The sequence below is a fragment of the Microtus ochrogaster genome, unplaced genomic scaffold (assembly GCF_000317375.1).
Source record: "Microtus ochrogaster isolate Prairie Vole_2 unplaced genomic scaffold, MicOch1.0 UNK5, whole genome shotgun sequence".
In the NCBI taxonomy this organism is placed as follows: Eukaryota; Metazoa; Chordata; class Mammalia; order Rodentia; family Cricetidae; genus Microtus; species Microtus ochrogaster.
The window spans coordinates 4,409,801-4,434,195 of NW_004949103.1; the positions used below are offsets into that span (position 1 = coordinate 4,409,801).

The window sequence follows — 24,395 nt, forward strand, 5'->3', positions numbered from 1 at the left end:
GCCACCACCCGTCAGAGGCTGCCCACTTTCATCCACTGACTCACTGACATGAAAACATCTGGTCTCACTGCCCAACATGTGTCTGACCTTGTTCTGTGGGGATTTTGTTTCAGATAACGGCGTCCTTTTTACACCTGAATGGAGGAGCAACATCAAGAACCCGAGAAAGGATTGTTTTTATGGAGAGTACATATTTGAACCCAAGAGCGGTGCCTTTTCTTAAATACTCAGATCTGGTTCATGGCTTGAAGATTAGGCTGATTATAGACAGGAGGGTGAGATAACATCAGGCCCAATGCTCAGTTTACAAATGAAACCTGGGCCCTAAGGGGGTGGACCAGGCCATATGGGGTCTGGAAGCAGGGATGGGAACAGGCAGAGTCCTGGTTTCTCTGGGGCTATCCTTCCATGTGATTGCCATAATGTGGGTTCGTGAGGACCCTACCAGATATGCTGGCTGGTGGGTCCTCCAAAGCATCCCATCCTCCCGCACGTACCACCACACAGAGCCAGTGATCCACAATCAAGAGAAAAGATATTTAATTATTTCTCAGTCTAGTCTCTTAAAGCGCTCAAAGTGTTTTCACAAATGCAAGGGGAGGGATTGTTCTCAGCCAACATTTACCAGTGATTCCGACACACGCAAAGAAACTGCCAATCACGGTGCTTTATACTTACTTTAATTTCTGCACTGAAAAAGAAAAAAAAAAGGTAAAAACATGACAAGTTACAGTGACATCATCTTGTCCTTAATCTCTGCTCTTGGGGCCAGAGGGGGGGGAAGAGACAGGAAAACATTGAAGCATGGTTATCATGTGACCAGGACACCTCAGTCTGGCTAAGGGCTTTACTCGCCTAGACATGGTACTGTCAGTGCGCCAGTTCAGGAACAAGACAGACAACAGTCAAGATACATTAAAAAAAAAAATAATTTCCATGATTTCCGTTCTTAAAATCAAGCACAAAATCTGATCTGACAATGAGGTCAAGGTTCACGTGTCCCCGTGGGATCTGGGGATGGCTCCAGGGAGACAGCCATGTAACATGACTAACACCAAGGAGCAGACACCTGTTCTCCACAGAACGCTGACACAGGGGTCTGTAGAGCAGCTCCTCCTCTCCAGTGCAGCTGCATCCTGCATGGGAAAGGGGAGTCGTGGCCTGCTCCCTACCCAACTTCCTGATAAGCTGCAAGAGCCACAGGGGCTGGGGTCTGTGCTTTGGAGGCTGCTGCCTCTGGAATGTTCCACGCTCTCATGGTCTGGTGGGCTGTAAGTTTTTAGGTACGCTCCACACGCTGTTTAAGTGCTTGCTTTATTTCTCATGTGCAAACTGTTACTGTCTAAAGCTTTCAGAAGGACGCGTACAGACGTGGACACCCTGCAGAGAGGAGGGTATTCACAGGCCCTGCTCACTCCCGGGGCAGGCGGGAAGGGGAGCATTACAGAAATAGTTAAGAGAAGGGTGCTCCGAGGCAGTTAAAATCTAGTCCCTGATTCGGTCCATGGGGTGAGCGGTGTCCTCAGTAGGTGATTGTCCACTCCTTCACAGAGGCGTCATGGGAGGTGGTGACCAGTGTGTGCTCATCCAGCCAGGCCAGGCTGCTGACATGGTGCAGCCGGTGAGCATCTGGGAAGAAGAAAGCAATGTGAGGAAACGGGCCCACTCTGCCTCTCCCTATATTTGATTAAGAAGAGAGAAGCCAAGGCTAAAGTCATCAGTGAGAACCAGAAACTACCACGGAGGCAGTTTCATTTTCACAAGGACAACAAGTTTGTGAGGGCAGAGGCAGGACCAGGTGAACTCAGCCTTGTACCAATTCCAGGCTTCTACAATGCCAAGTGGTTCCTCTCTAATTCCCAACACTGATATATATCACTAGTCAGACAAGAAGAACAGACACACGTGTGAGTCCACAGGATCTACATTCACAGATTCAACCAGTCAGCTCCACACTGGCTCTGAGCTCAATAGACCAATCAGTTACTCCGTCAATACCACAGCATGACAAGCGGATGAAGTGCACTGATGCTGTGTCAGTTTATATACAAACGGTGCCGTGCCATTTCCAACAAAGGACTTGAGGTCTTTGAATTTTGTTACCTGAGGAGGTCTTGTTACTAAAGTGGAAAGGATGGGTGGGGAATGGACAACAAGAGTTGAGGACGTGTCTGGTGCCCCTCCAGAAGTCATACCAGAGTGATGGGATTCCAGCTGCCATCTTACCTCCATTATTCTTGACTCCAGCCATGAGATCCTGCATCTTTGGACTCCTTCAGCTCAAACTTCTCACAAAGCCCCAAGGACCTCCCAGTTCCAGGAAAGGGGTTCCAACAGGATTCCTAGTTCCTAGGCCCAGGTAGCTCCTAGCCTAGATCAGCAGCCTAACCTAGGTGGAGCAGATGTCTTTGGGGGGTCGGGCCATCCTGGGCCAGAGAACTCCCTAAGCTGCAGCACTCTCCATGGCAAGGCCAGGAGTCTGTGACCACAGCAGACAGACGCCAGCACTGTTCTTGGACCACTAGCGCTGACACAGTACCTTTCTGACCCATTTACTTGTGAAATTTCTAGATTTCCTTACAAACCAAAATGGCTCCTTGGAAGTTGCTTCAGGATTCCTCCTCTGGTCTGCCTTATGTGAATTCTGACACAGCAGATAGTGGGTCTCCCTAACTTGCAGCTGTTGGGGTGGTCTCAGGACAGCTTTAAGATAGGCTAGGATCTCTGTTCTGGTACACACAGAAAGTTGTCTCCCAGGGGACAGTATAAAATGGAATGTAGCTGTCTCACTCAGGATCACCAGCCATATGTGACTCTGGATCCTAGCATGGAACTACCAGCAGAAGCAGTGTGATAAGATAACGGATAACCAGAATAAAGATTAAAAAAAAAAATCTGTCTCCTTTGAAAATATGGCTACTTGGAAAAACATGCTTCCCATTACTCTACTGACGGCACCACGGTGGGACTGAGCTAACTTAGTTGTGAGTTAAGGCACAGGAGCAGGGTGGGAAAGAAAGGTATCGAAAGTTTTTCCTCATTTATGTCCTACATATGGAGAGCAAGGATTCCTACTGTAATGAGTGTCTCAGGATCCCTCTGCACAGGCCAGCAGAGTGTCTGGTGTGGGCTGGGGGAGGGAAGGACAAAGCCACATCTCCATCAGGTCACCTTTTAAAGCACAGACCCCATTTGACCCTAGGAAGCGTGGTCAGGGAATTGACAGGCTGAGACCCAGGGTAAGTTACCTTGGATCTTCACTTTGGTCTCTGGATCACTCAGTGTCCATACGTATACCATCATGTCCATGCCACCAGAGGCAAAGTGTTCATTGTCTGGTGACCAGGCCAGGCACACAATTTTTGCATGGTGTCCATAAAAAACATTGTTCTCCTAGTACAGAAAGAAAACAGAGGCATAGGATCGTAGTGCAGGCCAGAGGGCACGTGTCCTCCCAGCCAGCCTCCACAGTAACAGGGATCCCAAGAGTTCCAGCAGGTATCTGCCATTCACAGAGTGGAAGACATAACTGAGCAGGTCAAAACCCAAGAGCATCTGGCTAGGGTGGGTCCTCCCTTAGGTCTCTAGTACAGGGCTCTGCACCCTACTCACCGAGTAGCCATCAGCCACACTGAATACTGTGACCACCTTACTGGCATCACACACAGCCAGGAAGGCGCCATCATGGGAGTAGGCCACGTCCGTCACTGGCCCCTTGGCTTCTAGGAGCTTGCCTTCATCCTTTAGTGTGGTGCCCAGGATGGAGTATACACGCACATTGCCATCCTATAGGCAGGGATAGGAAGTGGTCACTCCTTAATATCCACACTATGTGCCCTCTGTCACAGCGGAAGGTCAGGTTTTTCACTAAAGAAGTACTCTGCCATGGCCCAGTAGACACCAGTATGAGCCCAGGGCTCTGATTGCCAAGAAACAGCTGGTTCCTCCTTCCATACTCCCTTATGCATGTCACCTCAACTGGGCAGAAAAGACTGGACCCCAGGCCTCCTTACTGTTGCTCTTGGTGTTGGCTGGCTACCAAATAGGCCCCATAAATAGTGTTCACAGCTCCCTGAAAGGTCAATCTGGAGAAAACTGTACCAACAGCTTCCCCGTCTCTAGGGGCACCAGTTGTGCTGGGCAAGCTACATATATCTGTCTCCAGCAAGCTTCCTGCCATCATGTGCCAAGTATGCCTTGTATAATTGCTATTCTTGGTTATTAACTTGACTATATCTGGAATTAACTAAAACCCAAGAGCCTAGGAATATCTGTGAGGCTTTTTTTTTTAAATTTATTTATTTATTAAGGATTTCTGCCTCCTCCCCGCCACCGCCTCCCATTTCCCTCCCCCTCCCCCGATCAAGTCCCTCTCCCTCATCAGCTCAAGAGCAATCAGGGTTCCCTGACCTGTGGGAAGTCTTTTTTTTTTTTTTCTTAATTGAAGCATTTGAAGTGGGAAGACCACTTTTAATCCAGAATTTTGTTTTTTGTTTTTTCAAGACAGGGTTTCTCTGTGGCTTTGGAGCCTGTCCTGGAACTAGCTCTTGTAGACCAGGCTGGCCTTGAACTCACAGAGATCCACCTGCCTCTGCCTCTCAAGTGCTGGGATTAAAGGCATGAGCCACCACCACCCGGCTAATCCAGAACTTTTAAATCAGGAAGATACTTTAATCTGTGCTACACCTGCTGGCTGTCTATAGGAAGGACATGGAAGGACGCTTGCTTTCTTTGTTCTTCCTCTCACAGGCAAATCCATTCTTTCTCTGGCATTAGAGCATACTTCTTCAGGATTCCAGTGTATACTGAAGACCATGGCCTTTTCCAGGCCCCAAATTGTTCAGATACCAAGGTCACAGGGTAAAGAAGAAAAGGACCTTACCGAGCCCCCAACAGCCACTGCGTCCCCACCAGGGTGCACAGCCACGACTTCGGGCTCGTAGCCAGGGTTGTCGATACTGAAGCACTTCTTCTGGTCCTTCAGGAGGACAATCTGTAACATGAAAGATGTAGTCAGGTCAGTGGCCCCTTGAGTCACTGTTCATCAGCAGGAAAGATGAGTTCTGGTTAGTGGCTCTGGGCTCTAAGCCACACCCTGGGCCAGTCTCAACCTCGATAAAAGCATTTCCTCCCTCACTGTAGAGACCGTGTTACTTTTAGTTGCAGGCCAGAACCTGAGAAAATGTTCAGTGACAAGCATGTGAAGTGCTGATCTCTGAAGGGCAAAGGGCAGAAGTACCAGGAAGGGACTTGGTTCAACCATCAGGGAAAGTGGCCTGACTTGAGGATTCCACCTCTAGATCCTAGATCCTAGGTCATAAGAAACAACTAATGCCTGTATAGTGCAGGTTTTTGTTCAGCCTGGAGGACAGTGTGTTATCCAAAGTAATAGTAACTAAGGTTACTGGACACTCAGCACAGAGTTGTTTGTGCAGCCCTTCAGGGCACCAGTGCAGGTCTGTGGGAACAACTGTGCAGCAAGGAAGAGGAGGAGCTGGGAGGCATAGCATAGTTGGGGTGGGGGTGTAGCAGGGGGTCTGCAAATGTACTGCTCTGAGAGAACCCTCAAGACCTACCCCGCTCTAAGAGAGGTGGAAGACTATGTGTGGAGAACGCTATACCACACTCAGTCAAGCTGGGGCAGGCCATGTTTGCCCGAGCAGCAGACACTTCCATGTGTTTGCTGTTAGGACTTTGGAGATATGTGGCAGCCTGATCTTAACTAAGCTACGTTCTGGTTAGGGGTAAAGGTCATACATGGACCTTGCCTTGCCCCCCACAACAGCAGATAAAATGTTTACACACATGCACAGAGAAAAGCCCTTCTTTTGGGAGATGGTGCCCTAATCTGCCATTACTCTGTGGAGGAATTTGTCACTACCTTCTGAATGACAGGTAATCTGAATCCCTGCTTTCACCCACCTTGGCTAATTCTTCTGATCAGCCTCAAGGACAGGGTCAGCTTAGGGCCACTATGACCTCAGATGAATTAACTGGGGCCTGGACAAAGAAGTGCCTGTCTGAGGCCTTCCCAAAGAAAAGGCCTTAAGTCTTCACGTACTGTTCACCAGGGCCAGGTGCTGATACAAGGCTGACAGATCTGTCATGGAGAAGCAGCTGCCCAGAGAGCCCCATGCAACACATTCCTTTTTGTGCCTTGTGGCTGTGCATACTGAGTTACTTGGCAATGCCATCGAATTATCTGGGACACAGAATCCACGCTCCCTTTAGCAATCAGCTTCACAGACCAGGGAGGGGTGGGGAAGATTCTGAATGGCTCTTTCTTCAGCAGAGTCTGTCACTCAAGCCAATAGGAAGCACTAGTCAGCTTCTGGCTCTGACCACAGATGGGATGCCTGGGTTTGCAGAGATGACACATTGTGGAACAGAATTCTGCACAAAGTAGGTCAGGCACAGATGTGAGCCCAGGGCTCTGTTCTAGAGGAACAGATATGCAGGAACTAGAGAGTTAGACCCTATCATGGCCTGGGATCTACCTTCTCATGTGGCAGTGTCACCCCAGCTGAGTTGTACTAGGAGTATGACAACTTTATCTTCACAATCACCCCGTGCTTTTGTTAGAAAGAACATAAAAGCTCAGAGAGGGTGAGCTTCATTAGGGAAAGGCACATCTGCAGAATAATGGCAAAGCCATATAGCTGAGTGCCTCAGACCTCACGGAAAAATGGCTCTATAATTTAGTCTCATGAGACCAGCTCTGCCCTCTTCCTGTGTCTCAATTTTGGGGGCAGCACTTTGCTAAAAGGTCCTAACTAGTAGCAGAGTGAGTCCATGCAAAGGCAACCCTGTAGCACAAAACCCTGGCTACACGTAGTTGTCATCTTGACACAACCTAGAGAAACCTGGAAGATGGAACCTCAGCCGAAAAACTGCTTTAAATTAAACAGGTGTGTGGGGGTATTGTCTTGACTACTAATTGACACACACAAGGAGGACCCAATTCATTATGGGCAGTACCATCCCTAGGCAGGCATTCCTGGGATAGGAATGAGACCAGCAAGCAGCATTTCTTCAGAGCTCCTGCTCTAGTGGTCCTCAATGATGGCCTGAGTGGCTGCTCTTCCATAAGTCCTGAGTTCAATTCCCACAACCACATGGTGGCTCACAACCATCTATGAGATCTGGAGCCCTCTTCTGGTGTGCAGGCATACATGCAGGCAGAATACTGTGTCAACCTTTCTTCCCCAAGTTAGTTTTGGTCTGTGTTTTATCACAGTATCAAAAAAGGAAACCAGAACATGAGTCATGAGTGAAATTTAGAAACTAGACAGTAGTTATACATCTCATATTCCACTACTTCTGGTTAAAATGCAGCCAACCGTACCTGTCCAATGCATACGACCACGGTATATCCCCCAGGGCCAACAGCTACACACTTTGGTTGAACATCCAGTTTCACAACACCTTGTCCACTGTTGGGGAGGAGGGAGGGCAGTTACTTCCACATTCAGCTGGTTCAGCACGGTTATTAATACATACTGAGAAAATTGCACCTCTTAACTATATGGAGAAGAAAATCCTACTGTAATCTCTCCTGAAGGGCAACTTGCTAAAATTTGAGGTGACAAATAGGGCACTGAGGTCTTTTTATCATAAAGGGAGACCAGAGTAGGGAAAAGGTATCAGCAACAAGTGGAGGTTAGAAGTTGGGTAGATTCTTCCTGTACACCTGTGCTAAAAGCAGACATATTATCCCCACCCAGCTGTAGGCTCGAGACTGGATTTTCTAGGTATATACAGAATTGAGTTCTGCTCCTCCCCTCAAGGTTAACTAAGATTCTAATACCTTTAATGAAGACCCAGTTCCCTCTTATATTAGACAAATGCTATCAAAACTCACCTAGAATAATTTATAGCCCTATCTTTCTTGAAAATATTAACAAGCTTCCACAGAACTGAGTCAAGCCATGGTTGGCCACCAGAGTGCCCAAGTCTTGACTGTTGCAGCCATGGGTTGCCAACAGGACAACTTTCATGAGTGATATCACAAGGCAATAAGAAGCAGACAGCCGAGACCCCTGGGTTCTCAGATGCCAGTGGCCACTCATCAAAACAGACTGTACACATTGGCAGGTTTGCTGCCAGTCACACACGTATCTGAAGTGGGACCCTTATAAAAATGCACTCCTGCCAACCCCACCCTTCTCCTGGTCAGACACATTTCTACCAAAATGTGAGCTACAAGATGGTCTACCAAGAACTGCTTTACAGGGTGGAGTTGGGGGTGGGTGGGAGGTCTTGCTAAACTAAGGTCAGTGGGTCTATTTCTGAGTCAACGACTTGGAGCAGCCCATCTCAGCCCTCTTGCCTGTTCTCACCTTCCATTGCTGAGGATGGACACCTCTGATTCAGTATCCACTTATACTCTAAACAGGAGGTGTCTCCTTATACCCAGCATCTGGCATGCCATCAATCTGTGAGCTTCCCTTGAACTTTTCAATAGCCTGAGCTTTATTGTCACTACCTCTACTGGCAGAAAGATACAAAGGAAAGCAGACAAAATAATAATGCATGGGCTGCATCTGCTTTGGTGCAGAGTCTACAACTGGCCACACCTATGAGTCTGGTTACTAGGGCCCTGCCACTCAGTATCCTGAGCTTAGTACCTGAATGATGTTCAGAAACAAACATAAAGGGCAGACATAAACCCCTTGACATGGAATGTTACAGGCATGTGGCTCCTTCTGGGCCTCTCTAGAGTCATGGCTGGCTTCCTCGGGCAGAACGTACCTGTAGTCCCTCAGCGTGAGGTTGGTGTACCGCACAGTGTCGTCCATGCTGCAACTGACCAACTGGCCAGACTCATCCACCGTCATTCTGGACACCTGATTGGTGTGGCCTTTTCCAGAGAAGGAGTCATTCTCTCCTGTCTCTGAATCCCAGTAATGTGGAGTACAATTAAGGAGAAACCAGACCTCAGGATGACGGTATCTACTGCACTGGACAGGCATGGCTGCCCTTCACACAGACAGAAGACACCACAGGAAGAACAGGAGGCATTCTCACGGATGGCCAAGCTTAGAATTTCAGAGCTAAGGCAGTGTAAGTCAGTGGGGCAGCCTGGCTACTAGCCAAGAGACCAAGGCAGTAAATAGCAAAGCCTTGTTTTAAGAAGGCACATAAAGCTAGCGTGCTGGATACAGGCTGACTTGTCAATGATGGACACGGCAGCTGACACACCTCATGTATCATAGTCTAAAATCTAACTTTCTGGGTGCCAACACAAGGCCACGGTAGGCCAGGAAGTTCCATAATATGTGGTACTTGCAGTCAGAACACAGGCACACAATAAACACTGTATATATAGTACTGTAACCTCTGGACTATAGGCTACACATAAAACAAATGATTTCAGGTTTAGACTTGGGTCCCACTCACAAGGTTGGTATCTCTATGTAAATACTCTGGAAACAAAAACAGAAAAAACACTTTTGGCCACACAGTTTCACCCTTTTTAGGATGGGAGAGTTTCCTGGGTCTTGGGAAGAGAAAAGTTGTCTCCAGCACCACGGGAAGAGAAAAGTTGTCTCTGTGTCAGCTCCACAGTCAAAGGATATTGATATGTCCATCATGGCTCCCGGAATAGATGTAGGACTTGCCACCATTTCTGTGCACTGTCAGACATTGGATGGATTTACTGTGACCCTGAGAGGGAGACAACAGGATGGGGTGAGCCGAGGTAGCAAGTCCTACCCTCTGCCAATCATGAGCTGAGTTATGCTGGAACCCCAGCCATAAATAAGTCAGGAGCTACAATTAGTCATCCATCTCCCAGTCAGCTGATCTGACAAACCTCCATATGCTGCCTCCCTCAATACCTAAAACCCACACCTGGGCTAAGGACAAGGTCTACACCAAAGCCTAGCACTTAGGACCTAACCCTTATCCCTGCTGCCACCCATGAGCACATCGGCTGGGTCTCTCTCAGGGTGTAAGGCAGCCAGGATAGGATTATACACTGGAGGCCCTGGTGCTTTAGGGGTGACCACTTTGGCTTAGGCCCTCCTTGGTACTTATTCTTCCTAGTATTTCTCCCAACTGATGAAGGAGGTGGCCTTGTGTACACAGGACTCTCTAGAGAGCACCTCTCACCTTCTCTGTGACTGGCTCAGAGAGCATGTCTTGAGCTCTGACCTCACCCTTTCCCTGGGTTCCCCCACTAGCCTTGCTGGTCTGCTTCATGTTTGGGGCTTCTTCCCTACATCTTGTCTCAGGGATCCTGTGGGTCCCTTTATTGCTACAATATGGCATTTACCCTCAGCTAATAGTGACAGTCCTTGGTAGAATGCACTGTATAATGTGCCCAGGCTGTGTTCTGTTCAGCACAGTACGAGCCTCACGGGAGTCCAGGAGACTTCCTGGTCTGCTGCATGAAAACCTAAGCTCAGCAAGATTCTGGGGACCTGTGTGTTTCTTGGTTGCCTCTGGCAATGGCCCTGCTTGAAAGATTTAAGATTTCAGCCTTCATCACAATGTCTAGTCCTCTCTGAGGTTGGGTTGTTTAAAAAGCTAATATTCTTAGGTGATTCTCACACACCCTCAAGCATGAGAAACAGGCTAGAGAAAGCAGCACATAGGCCAGCTCCAGAGACCCAGATGGAGTTCCTCGGGGCAGCCAGGAGCCCTTTGCTATAAAGCTCCCAGGTAAGGCGGCCATGTAGCCAGGGCTAAGAATCGCATTCTAATCTCAAACTTCTGGTTCCCTGGTACAGCTCGTGTTCTTGGCAGCCTGAGAGCAGCAGTGGCCACCTGGCATGAGCTATACTGCTGTACAAAGAGGATGAGATATAGGTTTCTTTGAGAAGTTTTATCTGTACAATTTCTCACAATTGAAACTGAAGCCATAGCACAGAATTGTCTGTCTCTGGGAAGCTCTGGCTTCATCATACATGACTTCCCACCCGCAGTGGTACCCATGTTCTGTCACACACCCAACCCTGGTCTGGGACCCAACAACAGAGGGGCTCCCAATTCTGTCCTCAGGGTCAGCACCAAGTTGCCTTGTTCTGGGAAGTCACTCAGTGGGGACTGGGAGGTCAGGAGATCCCCTTTGAATAGCAGGTTGTACTGGCTAGAGAAGAGATGGGACTGGGTATTTTTTTTACTGGAACAGCTTAAAATGTAAACTCTGGAAATTATTAGCAATTAGGATAAGAAGTGGGGAGCAGGAAAAGGAGCCTATGTTCTGGGTAGTTTTATGCCCACTTGATACAAACTAAAGTCATCTGAGAAGAGAGAACTTCAATTAAGAAAATGCCTCTATAAGACTGGGCTATAGGCCACCCTGTAGGACATTTTCTTAGTGACTGATGAAGCAGAGCCCAGCCCATTAGGGTCGTATTATCCCTGGACTGTTGGTAATGTGTTCTATAACAAAGCAGGCTGAGATAGACATGAAAACAGCATCCTTCCATGGCTTCTGTAGCTCCTGCCTCCAAGTGCCTGTCCCTTCCTTCGATGGTGAACAGATATATGGATGTGTAAAGCCAAATAAACCCTTTCCTCCCCAAATTGCTTTTGGTCATAGTGTTTCAGCATGGCAATAGTAACCCTAAATAAGGAAGCTTGGCTGTGGAAAACCTCCCTTAAAATCATGGCTCAGTCATTAAGGACCCTAAGATCTTCCAGAAGACAGGGTAAAGGTGATCCTGGGGGCTGACCCACTTGGCTACAGATCTCCTGAGAGGCTAAAGTGGCAGAGGCAGATGGAGGCAGAAGTAAGACGTTCACTCAGCCAGGAAAGCACAACGTGGCCTGCAGCACTTGGCTTGAACAAGCCCTAGGGAGGGTTTGGAACCTCAAGGTATGTTCTGTTCAGGATGGCCTTTGGCAGCTGGTCCATTTGCTCCTGTCCTCTATTCCTGTGAACTCCAGGGTATCCCTTATGCCCATTTTCAAACTACACCATGATCCAGATTCAAGGCCATCCCTCCCACTGACTCCTAGCTGAGCCCCCATCTCATTTATTCACTCAGCCTCCATGCTCTATATCCTGTCTTAACACTCAGAACGTTCCTGGTCTTGTCTTGAGTTGTGAGGCACAATGCAAGTCCTAACAGAAAGTCAAGCCACTCAGGAAATAGTGACTTTCAGCAGCAGAGAACAGCGCAGACCCTAACTGTGCATTGCTCACAATACTTCCAGGGGGTTACTAATGTCCCAAAATATCAACTTGACTTCTGCCGAAGGGTCAAGGAAGCCTGACATTTCTGCTTCCATTTGACTATCCCCGTTTCCCCATTTCACAGCAGACCACAGGAGTCTGTTTCCTAGGCACACCATACCTAGAACAGGGCTCACCTTGATGACCCGGAGGGGCTTGCTGGGATTGTTTTTGTCCAGGTAGTTGATGTATCCAGACAGGGAGATGCTGAGAAGGTGGTCCTTCTGCCACAGGCAGCCCAGCTGCTGGTCCAGAACATTGGAGCCCATGGGAAATGTGCTGACCACAGAGTTCACATTGACATCCCAAATCTTAGAGGTTTTATCTCCAGATGCAGACAGCAAATGAGTGCTATCAGGACTCCAACTAATCTATTTCAACAAAACAATGCCGTATGTCAGAGGGTTTCAGAACCACATGTGCCCCGAAAGTAGCAGCCTACAGCCATCGTTTCACAATAGAGAATAGGGAACTGAAGAAAGTGTTAGGATGAGCCTAGTTCCCAGGGTTCCTGCTCAGCCATTGGCTGCACCCATCCAACTATGACTTAAAGCTGTGCCATGGTTCAACTCTTATCTGCTTACATCAATATTCATCTAGTTTCGAACAATCTACGATGACTTGACTATCAATACAGAACTGGCTAAATTAAAATCAGCAAATCAGGAAACATCCTTATACTCACAGCATAAATTCCTCCGTCATGGGCCTTGGTTCCTCCAAGGGCACACACTTTCTCTCCTGTCTTCCCATCATAAATGAATATCTTCAAGAAACAAACAAGTTATTAGAAGCTGGTGTAGTGTGCCATTACCCCACCATTTCCCTAGCAACTGTGGCTATACAGTTGGAGCCTTGAGCAGTCTTTGAAATAAGAGACCTTTATCTGCTGAACTTTGGTGATCCCTGGGAGTGGGGAACAGGGAGCACTACCATGAACCTGCCTAGGTATAGTCCCCCTCTCTGTGCCAGTTCTTACCTGGCCATCAGCGCTAGCTGTGGCAAATCTGTTCCCATCAGGAGAGAACCGCACACAGTTGACAAAGCGGCTGTGATCCTGTGGGAGAGAGGGCTGTCATACACTTGACAAAGCTTACAAAAGCATTCTACTTAGGCCCCTTCCCCCAAACACAGGTAGGATTCATTAGTCCACAGGAACATTTTAAGCTTAGAGAAACTCCCAGGCAGTCCCTCAGCATAGCTCAGTGTGAAAGGCTATTCTTCAGTCAGGCCTCCCTCCCTTATCAAGTGCCTCCTGATGCATCCATCCTCTTCCCTCTGAGGCCCCAGACGGCTTATGTACTAATTGCTGGCTCTGAGATAGCATTAAGAGGCAACTTCTGGCAGGCCTAGTTAGCTCTGGGGGTGTTTGCTGAGGAACAAATGAGTTTTTAAAAAAAATCAAGCAGTGGCTGTGACTTTCAATCAGGACGAAGAGTCTAAGACCAAGGCTTAAGGCAGGCCAGGGCAGTACCTAGTCTTGGGAGGTAGTAATGGCACAAAGGGCCCCTGCTCTAGTTCTGGAGACTCCTTATTTATGTTTGTGTTTGCCTGCTGTTCTGCTCTTCTGGTTACTCTCATCTGTTTAACTGCAGTTTCTCACGAGGCACAACTTGCCACACTGCATGGAATCAGTCTTTCCAAGTTAGGGCCTCATTAGCTCTGCCACTGTCACAAGTTGTCACCATTTCATGCACAGGGCCATGGCAAGCTTTAGGGAAAACTCTTCACAGCAGAGCATGAGACTCAATGGAGTTGGGCAACTTAAGCTGCAACAGTTGTGAAAATCCAGAGTCCAGTTTCTTTTTCTTTTTTTCTTTTCGAGATAGGGTTTCTCTGTGGCTTTGGAGCCTGTCCTGGAACTAGCTTTGTAGACCAGGCTGGTCTCGAACTCACAGAGATCCGCCTGCCTCTGCCTCCCGAGTGCTGGGATTAAAGGCATGCGCCAGACTCCAGTTTCTTGTCTGCATTGACTTGCCTACACTGGCAGGCCTGGGCAGGTTCTGGCCAAGGGGCAACCTAGTGGGTTACAACCTTAACTCCTCAGACTGAGTGCCACCCATTCTGACATCTATCTCTGGGTGCAAAGAAGCCTGCTACACAGGAGACCCTGTGTCTCACATCTATTAGTTGCAGGGCTCAAGATGATGGAAGCAAGATCTCAGAGCCAAACCCCTTCCTGACCTCTGTGGTGTGGTATACACACCTTCTTTTGGTCAAGGTCAAATAACCCAGAGGAGGTACTGATGGAGCCACAGCTAGACCAGAATATCCAGCTCACTCCCCATTAATCTACCCTCAGCACAAGGGTTTCACACTGGGTCCTCAAATGCCTGCTCTGCCTATTCCACAGAAAGAAAGCAAAGGAGCCACACTGGTGTCAGCTTACTCTTGGACCCTCTATTTACACAGGGTTATTAGGGCACTCTAGAATTCAGAGACTTAAGTGCCCATTCCAATAGAGACACCCAGAGACCAGAGGATAGACCAAGGGTACAGACTTGTTACTGTGTAAAAGGAACATGTAATGAAAGGAACATTAGAGAAAAGCAGACAGCAAGTACTCAACTCCAGCCTCTAACAAACTCCTTGTCCCTTGTCACTGCTTCCCTGGGGTCAGACAGACCCTTAGTACTTGACTGGCCAGATGCAGGGTGATCTTAGGAGGCAATACTGGAAACAACACATAGACTCCAGGACCTCCATCAGAGCTTGTGGTCAAGCTCCAAAGCTTTTACCTTTGTGGGACTCTCTTGGAAAATGCACAATCTGGTAGAGGTGAGGTACTGTGCCCTAGAGACCACACAGGTTTAAGAGACTAAGAGAAGGCTGGACAAAGCAGACAAGGAATGGGTGACAGAGCCTACATGAGCCCATTTAGAGCCCTAGTCCATCATTCCTTTCTGCAACTCAGGCACCAGAGTGTATATGGGCAGGAGACATGCCTGCTCCTGAAATAGACCCTGTGCAGGCAGAACAGCCAACAGTAGCCCATTAGCCAAAGAAAACGAGGGCTAATAATAGTGTTTTCCACAGACAGGGCCCAGTAGTGTGGAGGGAGTTTGGAAAGTGTCTCAGTGAGTCCAGGAGTTCAGCCACGTCACATGGCTGCCAGACCCCTCCACTTGATGAGACAAAGACTTCTGGTCCTCAGCCCAGTCTTCCAGAGGTATCACATTCAACCTCATTGGTCTAGTCTTCAATATCCCTGTGTGAAATGTTCCATTCTCCTGGAATTACTCTTGCCCCCTTGTAGCCAACACTTAATGAACATGGGTATAGACTGTATCAGTGAGTTCCCCAACCCCACACTCCTACACTATCCCCATCATCTTCTTCACCACCACCACCACCAAAAAAAAAAAAAACAAAACCCACCACATACACACAAAAACCCCAAACCAACCAAACAAAGAAAACACCACCACCAACAAAAAAACAAATAAAAAAAAAACCCCCTGAAAAAACAAAAAAAAAAAACAAAAAAAAAAACCAAAACCCCAAACCAACCAAACAAAGAAAACACCACCACCAACAAAAAAACAAATAAAAAAAAAACCCCAAACAAAAAAACAAGTTTCGAGTAGACATTCAAATCTACTCCACTGATGGGGATTCAGGTGCTCTTGAGCTCTTTAATGGTCTGACTCTATACTGGACACGCTTGTTACCCACGTTGGCTTATTAAAGACCTTCTGCAGAAGGCCTCCTGAATTCACACTGGTCTCTCAAAGGGAGAACTGTCTGCAGATGATGGGAGAGCCCTGCTCCAAAATCCCAAAGGTCTTCTCTATGATTCATCCATACGGGCATGCCAAAGGCCTCCAAAGAGCATCCCTAATGTTCTTTGGGATGTTTACTGACATCTCAAGTACCACTGGGTCTGCCAGGAAAGGCAAATCTATAACCAGAATAGGTACCTACTCTACAAAGCATTATCCTTCTCCATTAAGAAGTGGTCCAACGCGGTCTACCTGCCTTGTTTGGTTGGTTGCCCTAGAGAATGGTGTGATATTGGGGGCTCAGTGTTTCTCTCTACAGTTAGAAGATCTGGCATTTATCAGCAGCTGAGGCCAGATCAACCTTGATGAGTAGAAGTCCATATTGCCAATCCCATGCAAAATCTCCATCTCTGCTATCATGGCCACTTTTTCATGGGTCTACTGGGCAATAACAGGGATGGCCCACTCACCCCTTCTAAGGCCAAGAGTGGACCCCCCCCAGGGGAAATCTGCCCATCTCATCCATGGTCTCTCCTTTGTTCCTGGAGGGTTACCTCCTAAGGTCACCTACTACATCCAAAATCCACAGTGGGTATAGACAAAGTAGTACTTTGGTCTATTCCAGGAAAAAGGTTTCTCCACCCTACTTTCAAATATGGACAACACCCAAGTGTGGTAGCTAGGGCTGGCAGGCATAAAAAACTCTGGCTACAGGTAAACCTGGGCTCACTTCAGAATTGCTCAAGTCTATGCCCTGCTCTTAACAACGATGTGATGTGATATGATCTCCAAACTTGGACCAGCAAGTTGGACATGACCTTGGTAGATCAGGTCCTATTTATCTTTCTCCCAGCTACTATTTTCCTTCTGAGGTTAGCATATCACAGGCTGGTCTCATCACGTATCACACAAATTCTTAACAATTACTTTCTGAGGCAGCAGCTTGAACTCACCCCCCAACTGTGCCTTGTCCCAGTGATACACTATGGGCTCTCCTCCCAATGCTCAGGAAAGCTCTCACAGGGCAACTACTTCAGCCCCAAGACCCTTACAAGTCCTGGGTTTCTTGCCTAAAGACAAAGCATGAGGTAGAAAGCAGATGTGAGATGCTTGACTTCAAGGACAGAGTGCCTGTGGGCTGTTCACTTGGATGAAGATTCTAGCAAGCACAGGCTATTTGGCCTGCAGACAGAAGGAAGTAGAGGTAGCCTGGTTCCTAGCATTCATGCACTAAGGGATAAAATATCTGGTGAAAAAGGATTGCTATATGGATTTCAGTTTAAAAAAAAAGTTAATCTTCTCTAACAAACATAATAACAACAAAAATCCAACACCCTCACATAATTTTAGTTAAAGCCACAGATATTTTAATTTTTAAAGCCTTTCACTAGGAAGAGCTCAATGAACTCCTTAGAACCACTACAGGTCCAGCTTTTGTTATCAGACCCCACATGTGGGCACACAGTCCATCTTTTACAGAGAGCCCCACCTACCCTAGGTTTTCTATTGTTCCCCATCTGTCAGCACACTACCCTACCTCAAGACAGCACGCGGGAAGCCACAGCAGGGCAGACATCACCCCTGTCCAGCCCTACAACTGCAGCTTCACTGCTAGTCAGAGCAGCCAAGGTCAGATACACATTCAGTTACTGACTCCAAGTCTCCATGACCTTACCAATGGGCCCTCTCTCCCTTTTGTCATTGGTCCTGTAGGAATAGTTTTAGATGGAAACATGAACCTTCTCTGCAATTATGGGGTCTGGACAGGGGTGGGGTGTGTGTGTGTATGTGTCTTCTGGTCAGAGAGTGCAGAGGTACAATTAAGCTGGAAGGTAGCAGAACCAATCAGTTCTGTGCCAGGTGCCACCTGGGTCTCTGTTCCTTGGTCCACAACCCTTTCTGCATCTTCCAGGCCTGGGCAGGGCCCAGGGTTGTAGGCTCCAAGGACTTCAGTATAAACGGTGGTGTCCACCTAGAGACGGCCAGCTGAGAATGTGAAGAAGGAGACTGTGGATCAGTCAGGCACCCAGTGAGTTCACACAGAAAACTGAGGCGAGGCATAGGCTCCGTGCCAGCGACAAACCCTGACCCCACATCTCCATTAAATGCTCTTTAGCTGCTGTGTTCTTTTGCACAAGTCAATCCACACGTGCAAGAGAAAGGACCACTCTTGCTTCAGGAAAGGGAGCCCCACCCACACACAGCTCAGACCGAGAGCCTAAACAGTGTGGAGGGAAGTCTGGGGAAGGCAGGTAGTATCACTACAAAACTGAAGGACAGTTTTCAGTTGATGTAGAAACCTCATCTTCCCTCCCCCAAGATTAGACCCCAGAGATTGGCTGGCTCAGCACCCCCCAACTCAGAGTCCATGGGGCATCCACCCCTGCTTAAGAACACCAACCATGAGCCACATCTTTTAACAAAGCTCCCAGAATAGCCACACAGCCACTACCTCCCAATGGAAGCCACAGCAGACCAGGAAGAGAGCTACAGGAGGTTAAGAAACTTGGATCAGCACACCTGCTGGACACAGACCTTACTTAGCTTCCCCAGGGATGAAGCAGAGCCGACTTCACGACAAAGAAGGGATCCCTAGATAGTCATCCATACTCTAGCCAAGACCTGTTTATGGAAACAGCCTACTACATGAGTCCTGTCCTTGCCCCTGCCAGGGATTCTGTGCCTGCTATTTATGACTTGTTACTAAAATACTAAAATTAACAGTCCTCCTCAGCAAGTCACTTTAAGGATAGTATCTCATTTAATCCCCAATGAAGTATGGACACTGGAATCACTGACACTTCTGAGGGATAAGTCTGAAGACCTTGGAGAAGCTACAAACTCAACCACCTTCAAGGACAGAAGACATGTCCTTTCTGATTAAACAGTCACTCCATCTCCCGTTACCAGAACTAGGACTAGCTGCTTTGTTCATGGTATATGGGAAAGAGTCACTAGGAAAGCCAGTGCAAGCACGAGAGCTATAAAGACTGCCCAGGTCACAGAACCTTCACCCCCACCATTTGGCTTCACTCCAGTGTGTTAGTTAGCCTGAATACTGGTCCCCATCAGTTACCCTCACTCCGGAATGGCAGCCTGAACACTAGAGCAGTGACAGAGCATGAACACTGCCAGCTACACTTTGGACAAGGCCCCACAGACCACTATCCTGTGATGGGAAACAGGAGGTGGAGGAGCCTGTCACTTGGCCAAGTCAGGGAAAACTGCAGAGCAGGGACCCTGAATGCTCCCCCCCCAAAAAGGCTGAGCACTTGATTCCTCAACCAAATTCCACTCCGGGCATCTCTGCTCTACATGGACTTACCCTAGAGGCCAACTCAGATGTCCCGAAGGCAGATCTTTTTGCTAATTTGGTGGCTTAGCAAGGCCAGCTTAACAGAGCTAAATACACTGGCATTCACTACCCTAGTACTATGTGCACTCACATTATCCTGGGATATGCCCTTCTCTGCTGGAGCCTTCATGTCCAGCACGGAATCTAGGATTACGAGGACCAGGGATGGAAACACCTCCATCTCTCCCTATTTTCCCCACTGAATCTGCTTCCTGTATATTATAGCACTTAGAGCATACACTGTTCCCTTCTTGCATCCATATCTAAACATATTCACCCAGGCTCCATGATCTTACATACAAACCACAAAACTCACCCAAAACCACCCTAAGAAAAGAAAGCCTACTTACGCCAATTGTAAACTTGAACTTGAATGGGGGGCCTTCGAAGAACGCTGCACAGTTATCATCACTTCCTGTTGCTAGTCGGTAGGGCCTGCTCTGCTTGATGTCCACACTGTTGATGACTTTGTTGTGTCCTGTGATCTCACCCACAGAAGAGCCACTGTCCCATAAGAAAACAGCTCCAAACCTTTCCCCAATCAGGGTCAAAGAGAGAAAGAGGAAAAAGAAAAAAAATTAATACAGAAAGGACAATGGGGAAGCAAATGGGAAAGCTGCTGGAGCACAGGCCTGTGATGGATGTTGCATGGCTACCTCAGGATGCTCTAGGGACTGATACTGCCCTAAGACCTGATTTGGGGCTTTCAAGCTCATGTCCAAAGGCATCCCAGAACAGACGGAGCCTATGCAGGAAAGGGGCCAGCTGTCCATGTCTGCATGGCCCAGTGTTAGCACCTTCAACATTGATTTGCTACAGGAAGCAGCACTGGGGAACAGCTTCCTGGCTTCATCACTTTCTAAGTTTCTTTAGGAAGGCCAGGCAACAGGCAAGTTGCTACCTCCTTGTGGAAAGGAACTGGCCTGCTCTGTGCTGGCACCTATGGCCACAAACTGCTGTAGCTACTACTTTCTGCTAATGAGAAAACCTGGGCTGCAGCTTTCACCCTGCTGGTCACTAGTCCCATGTGGGCAGCCATTTCCCCAACAGGATCTGTTTACCTCTTTGTCATGCACAGAGAACCTCGGGATATAGGCCCATCTACAAGAAAAAACATGCCCAGCCCTTTTTCCTGCAACGTTGAGTGGACATGTCTAATGGCTTAGAGGGTACTCCAATAAAGTAACATTTCTTTCACCACCAGGCCCTTCCTTGCTGCCTAGGATAGAGGCATAACAACTAGAGTCCAGAGTTCCAGGAAGTAATGGGCTTAGGACATCAGAGTGTGGAGAGAGAAGGTGCTTATACCTTGATGACATTCCTACTATGTTATGGAGTCTCCCTGATACATGAAAAATTGGCCCTGAAGGGGCTAGTACTCCAACTAGTCACACCACTGGAAAAGAAAGTGTGTTGGCATCCTCAGGAGCTGAGTCACACTTGTCCAAGCCCATAGAGACCTTACTGAAGCCTCTTCCTACAAAAGGGCAGGCAGGCCATAGCACAAGTATGGGGATGGGAGCAGGGAGGGGCTGAGGTGAATGACTCACTTCTCCCTTCCTTCCCCGACCACGGCGATCCTCTTACTGTCTTCAGTCCAGGCAATGTCCTTGATCTTCCCAGCAAAAGGCTGGTACTCATACTTTAGAAGATGCTCCTTTTGTGTGGTATCCCAGATCCTTAGCTTTCCAGAGACATCTGCAGGACATGACAGGGTAGAAGGGCTACATTTCACCACCATCCAGGGAAGCATGGCCACAGCACCAGCTCCATTTCTTCTGGTCCAGGCTTAGTACTCAGACACTCTTAAATCAAGGTGCTGCCTCCACATAGCTGTCACAGTACCCTTATTGGCCAACAACCTTTTGGTAGGATCAGAAACAGCCCAGGGATAGCCAAATCTCAGCATACCAGAAAATGGTTTCCAGTATGATTTGCAGAGCATTTGCATGAGCTCCACAACACTTGGACTAAAACCCTTCATTTCTCAAGTATGATAATGCTACAGGACCTGCCTCTCCTGTCAGGTACAGGCGCAGCTGAGCAGACCATGATGCGTGGTGACCGGTGGCCACTTGCATACCATAAGCTTTGCACATAAGCACAGGCAGATGTGCAATCTCAGTCTCTTGAACATTTGCCCCTCCTCCCCACATGTAAGAAGAGGGGCTGAGTAATATGCTTCTGTGAGATGGATGAGGTGGGCGGTACAAAGAACGAACAGACTATGGTGTGAGTTGTTCCCCATGGAATGCTGCCAACAGATTGTAAAGAAAGGAATACTTGGGGTCCCCACCCACCTCTTCCCAAATTAGCATCATGCCCGTGCCACGGAAAGAAAGGGAGTGCTTTACCTAACTCTTTAGGCTTACAAAGCTCACATGGCCTCCAAGAAGGCAGGCAGGGTGTAGCTTTTCCTGAGGATGCCACAGCGCTTTAGTGAGCACTGAATAGAAGTAGAAGCTGAAAACATCTTCCCTTTCTGGGCTTAGCAGAAGTGGAGGAGCGCAAGGGCAGCTCCAGAGGAGGGCAGCAGCTAGCATCCAGACCTTGCGAGTCAAGTATTCAGGGACTAAATCTGTTTCTGTTGGATGCGGGCTTCTTGGACCACATCAAGACCTCACAGAGGGCTCCTTTGTAAAAGTATTACCTAAAAGGGTCATCTCATGGGGTTGCTATGAGGTCAAAAAGAAGTCACATATGTAAAATCTCAGACTAATCTTCAGAGTGCAATCAGTTCTTGTTCCAAGTAAACCATGAACTAAGGCTCTACACACTACAGACCCCCACAACAAGCAAACATAGGACCAATGTCTAGAACAGTGCTTCTCAACTTCTAATACTATGACCCTTAACATTATTCCTCAAGTTGTGGCGACTCCCAACCATAAAATTATTTTATTGCTATTTCGTACTGTAATTTTCTACTGTTATGAATTATAATGTAAATATCTGTATTTTCCAGTGGTCTGAGGTGACCGCTGTAAAAGGGGTCATTCAATCCCAAAGAGGTCACAACCCACATATTGAGAACCACTGATCTAGAACCAGGACATGCACAAGACTGGAAACGCTATTCCTATGTTTCCAGCTATTTCATGTCCAGCTGGGACACCAATCCCCAGGAACAGAAGACAAGGTAGGTTAGTGGTGTGCCAGTAAGTCCCTCCCCATTCACCGGTCGTTAAAAGTCCAGGAAGACAGCAGTGTTGAGGCATATTCCAGAAAAAATAGAGATCTGTTTAGTCATTGAAACAACAGGCCAACAAGGAAAGGATGAAGCCAGCAGTAAGAGGAGCTGTGAGTGCATAGGAAAGGCACTGCCCCTCCCTCCAAACATACAGAGGCAATCCATATATACACAGGCACCCTACACACATACATACACACATATGCATGTAACTCATGAATAAAAATGTACACAGGCACCACACAGATATATGTTCATGCATATACACACACTCATTTGCACACTAACTCAAGCACACATGATCACGAGGCCTCTTCCTATTAGGGCCCACACTGTCCGCCCCTTTTAGGCAGGGCAGGACCCAGCTTTTCTAGCCCCTGGTTCATCTACCTGCTGCCACTCCTCATGTAGTTCTCCGCGCCATCCCTTGACTGGCATCCAGTCATTTATGCACTACCTTTACCACCAGACCAGCAGCGTCTTCCTCTGGGCCCACTTCACTCTTTTCAGAGGAAATTGGAACAGGAAAGAGATAGAAAGCGCCTGGAAATCAAAACCAAGACCTCAACCTATCAGGGTAGATCTCAACATTCATCAAACATGGGATGGAGGCCACGTCCCAGGTTGGGTGCAGGGGACAGAGTAGTTACCAAAGAGACTAAATAGTTGACAAGTAGCTAGATCATTTTCAGTGATCTGTTGGTCTTTAGAGCACTGGGGGAAAACTGCCCAGTGCACTGTGACATCAGGAATGGGCTTCTTCCAGGCAAACTCATGTTCACACTTAGACAGGAAGCAGAGCCACAGGAATAGCCATTCTTCTGAGTCTGTGTCATCCTTCAATCCCACACAAGTGGTACTGGGAGCACACATCTGCTCATCAAATGCCATGGGGCTTGAAGCGGGAGGAGGAGGACTTAAGGACAGTAGCTTTTATTCCCCAAGGAGAGCTAGTCTATGTACATTACCCTCCCTGCCATGTCTTTCCTTTAGGAAACCTGTCCTGGGCAATGGGCCAAATCGGGCACCCTTCTGTATCTGTAGGGCAGTCTGGGAATTACTGTCAAGCATCAAGGGGATAGAAGAGCAGACAAACATCAACATCACCCCAGGATGTTGAAGAAAACTGAAACTGCCTTAGAAACGACTCCTGTGATTAGAGGGCCTTTTCAGAGGCACAGGCTCCAGGGACCCAGGCCGCTCATGTAGTTAGTATTCCTGGTTCTATCTTCCAATAAATACTGGCCAGCTAGACTAACAGCATCTACATATTTCAAAGAAACAGGGGCCCCAGCTGGGATGGAGATGTATGCTTCACGGTACTGGGATCCAACCCTGTGGGTACACCCTTTAGCAGCTAACCTATTCAAGACAGTATAGACTTTCCTAAACTTCTCCACCCCCTCCCTTATTCAAACATGCTAACACTATTTTTAGTCCAGGGCATTCAGGTGCACAGCAAATATCCCACTGTTACCTTTAATAATCACTTTGCCTTCTTCAAAGAAGTATGCTGAAAATGTGAAACTGTGACCTCCACCCATGAGCTCCCTCCATTCTGCCAGCAAACCAGGGAGTTAAAAAAACATCAAAATCATACCAATGTCCCCTTTCATAGACTGTCCTTTGTCGCACCCTCAGCACCCATATCCTACAAAGATTTTGCATTTAATCTGAAGGCCATCAGATTTCTGTCTTGCCCAACAGCCTCAAGGAGGACAGTGAGGTCAGGTTTAGGCTCAAAGGCTCTCAGACTGAGATGGCAAAGCAGGAGCTATGCCAAGATGGTGGCTGCCCTCACTAGCAACCTTCCTCTCTTGATAGATTTCTTAGAGCACTCAGCCCTGTGTTAAACACAATTTTAAAAGGCACTCCAGCCAAATCCTGGGGTTTAAATGAAGAGACATTTTTGCTGGCAAGAGGGGCCAGAGGCAAAAACCTCTA

At 47.8% G+C, this 24,395-nt stretch overlaps 1 protein-coding gene across 1 annotated transcript in view; it reads right to left on the minus strand.

Annotated features, from left to right (window-relative positions):
- Window positions 1-523: 523 nt before the first annotated feature.
- Wdr1 (WD repeat domain 1) overlaps window positions 524-24,395 on the minus strand; it is a 36,118-nt gene continuing 12,246 nt past the window's right edge. The window contains exons 4-15 of the mRNA XM_005365967.3: window positions 20,812-20,959; window positions 19,612-19,792; window positions 13,164-13,241; window positions 12,870-12,950; window positions 12,322-12,555; window positions 9,579-9,666; window positions 8,752-8,908; window positions 7,346-7,433; window positions 4,883-4,993; window positions 3,613-3,786; window positions 3,249-3,393; window positions 524-1,629 (exon numbers count right to left, since the gene is read on the minus strand). Coding sequence (XP_005366024.1) covers window positions 1,523-1,629; window positions 3,249-3,393; window positions 3,613-3,786; window positions 4,883-4,993; window positions 7,346-7,433; window positions 8,752-8,908; window positions 9,579-9,666; window positions 12,322-12,555; window positions 12,870-12,950; window positions 13,164-13,241; window positions 19,612-19,792; window positions 20,812-20,959 — 1,592 coding nt within the window. The 3' untranslated portion in view covers window positions 524-1,522. The remainder of the gene's footprint in view (window positions 1,630-3,248; window positions 3,394-3,612; window positions 3,787-4,882; window positions 4,994-7,345; window positions 7,434-8,751; window positions 8,909-9,578; window positions 9,667-12,321; window positions 12,556-12,869; window positions 12,951-13,163; window positions 13,242-19,611; window positions 19,793-20,811; window positions 20,960-24,395) is intronic.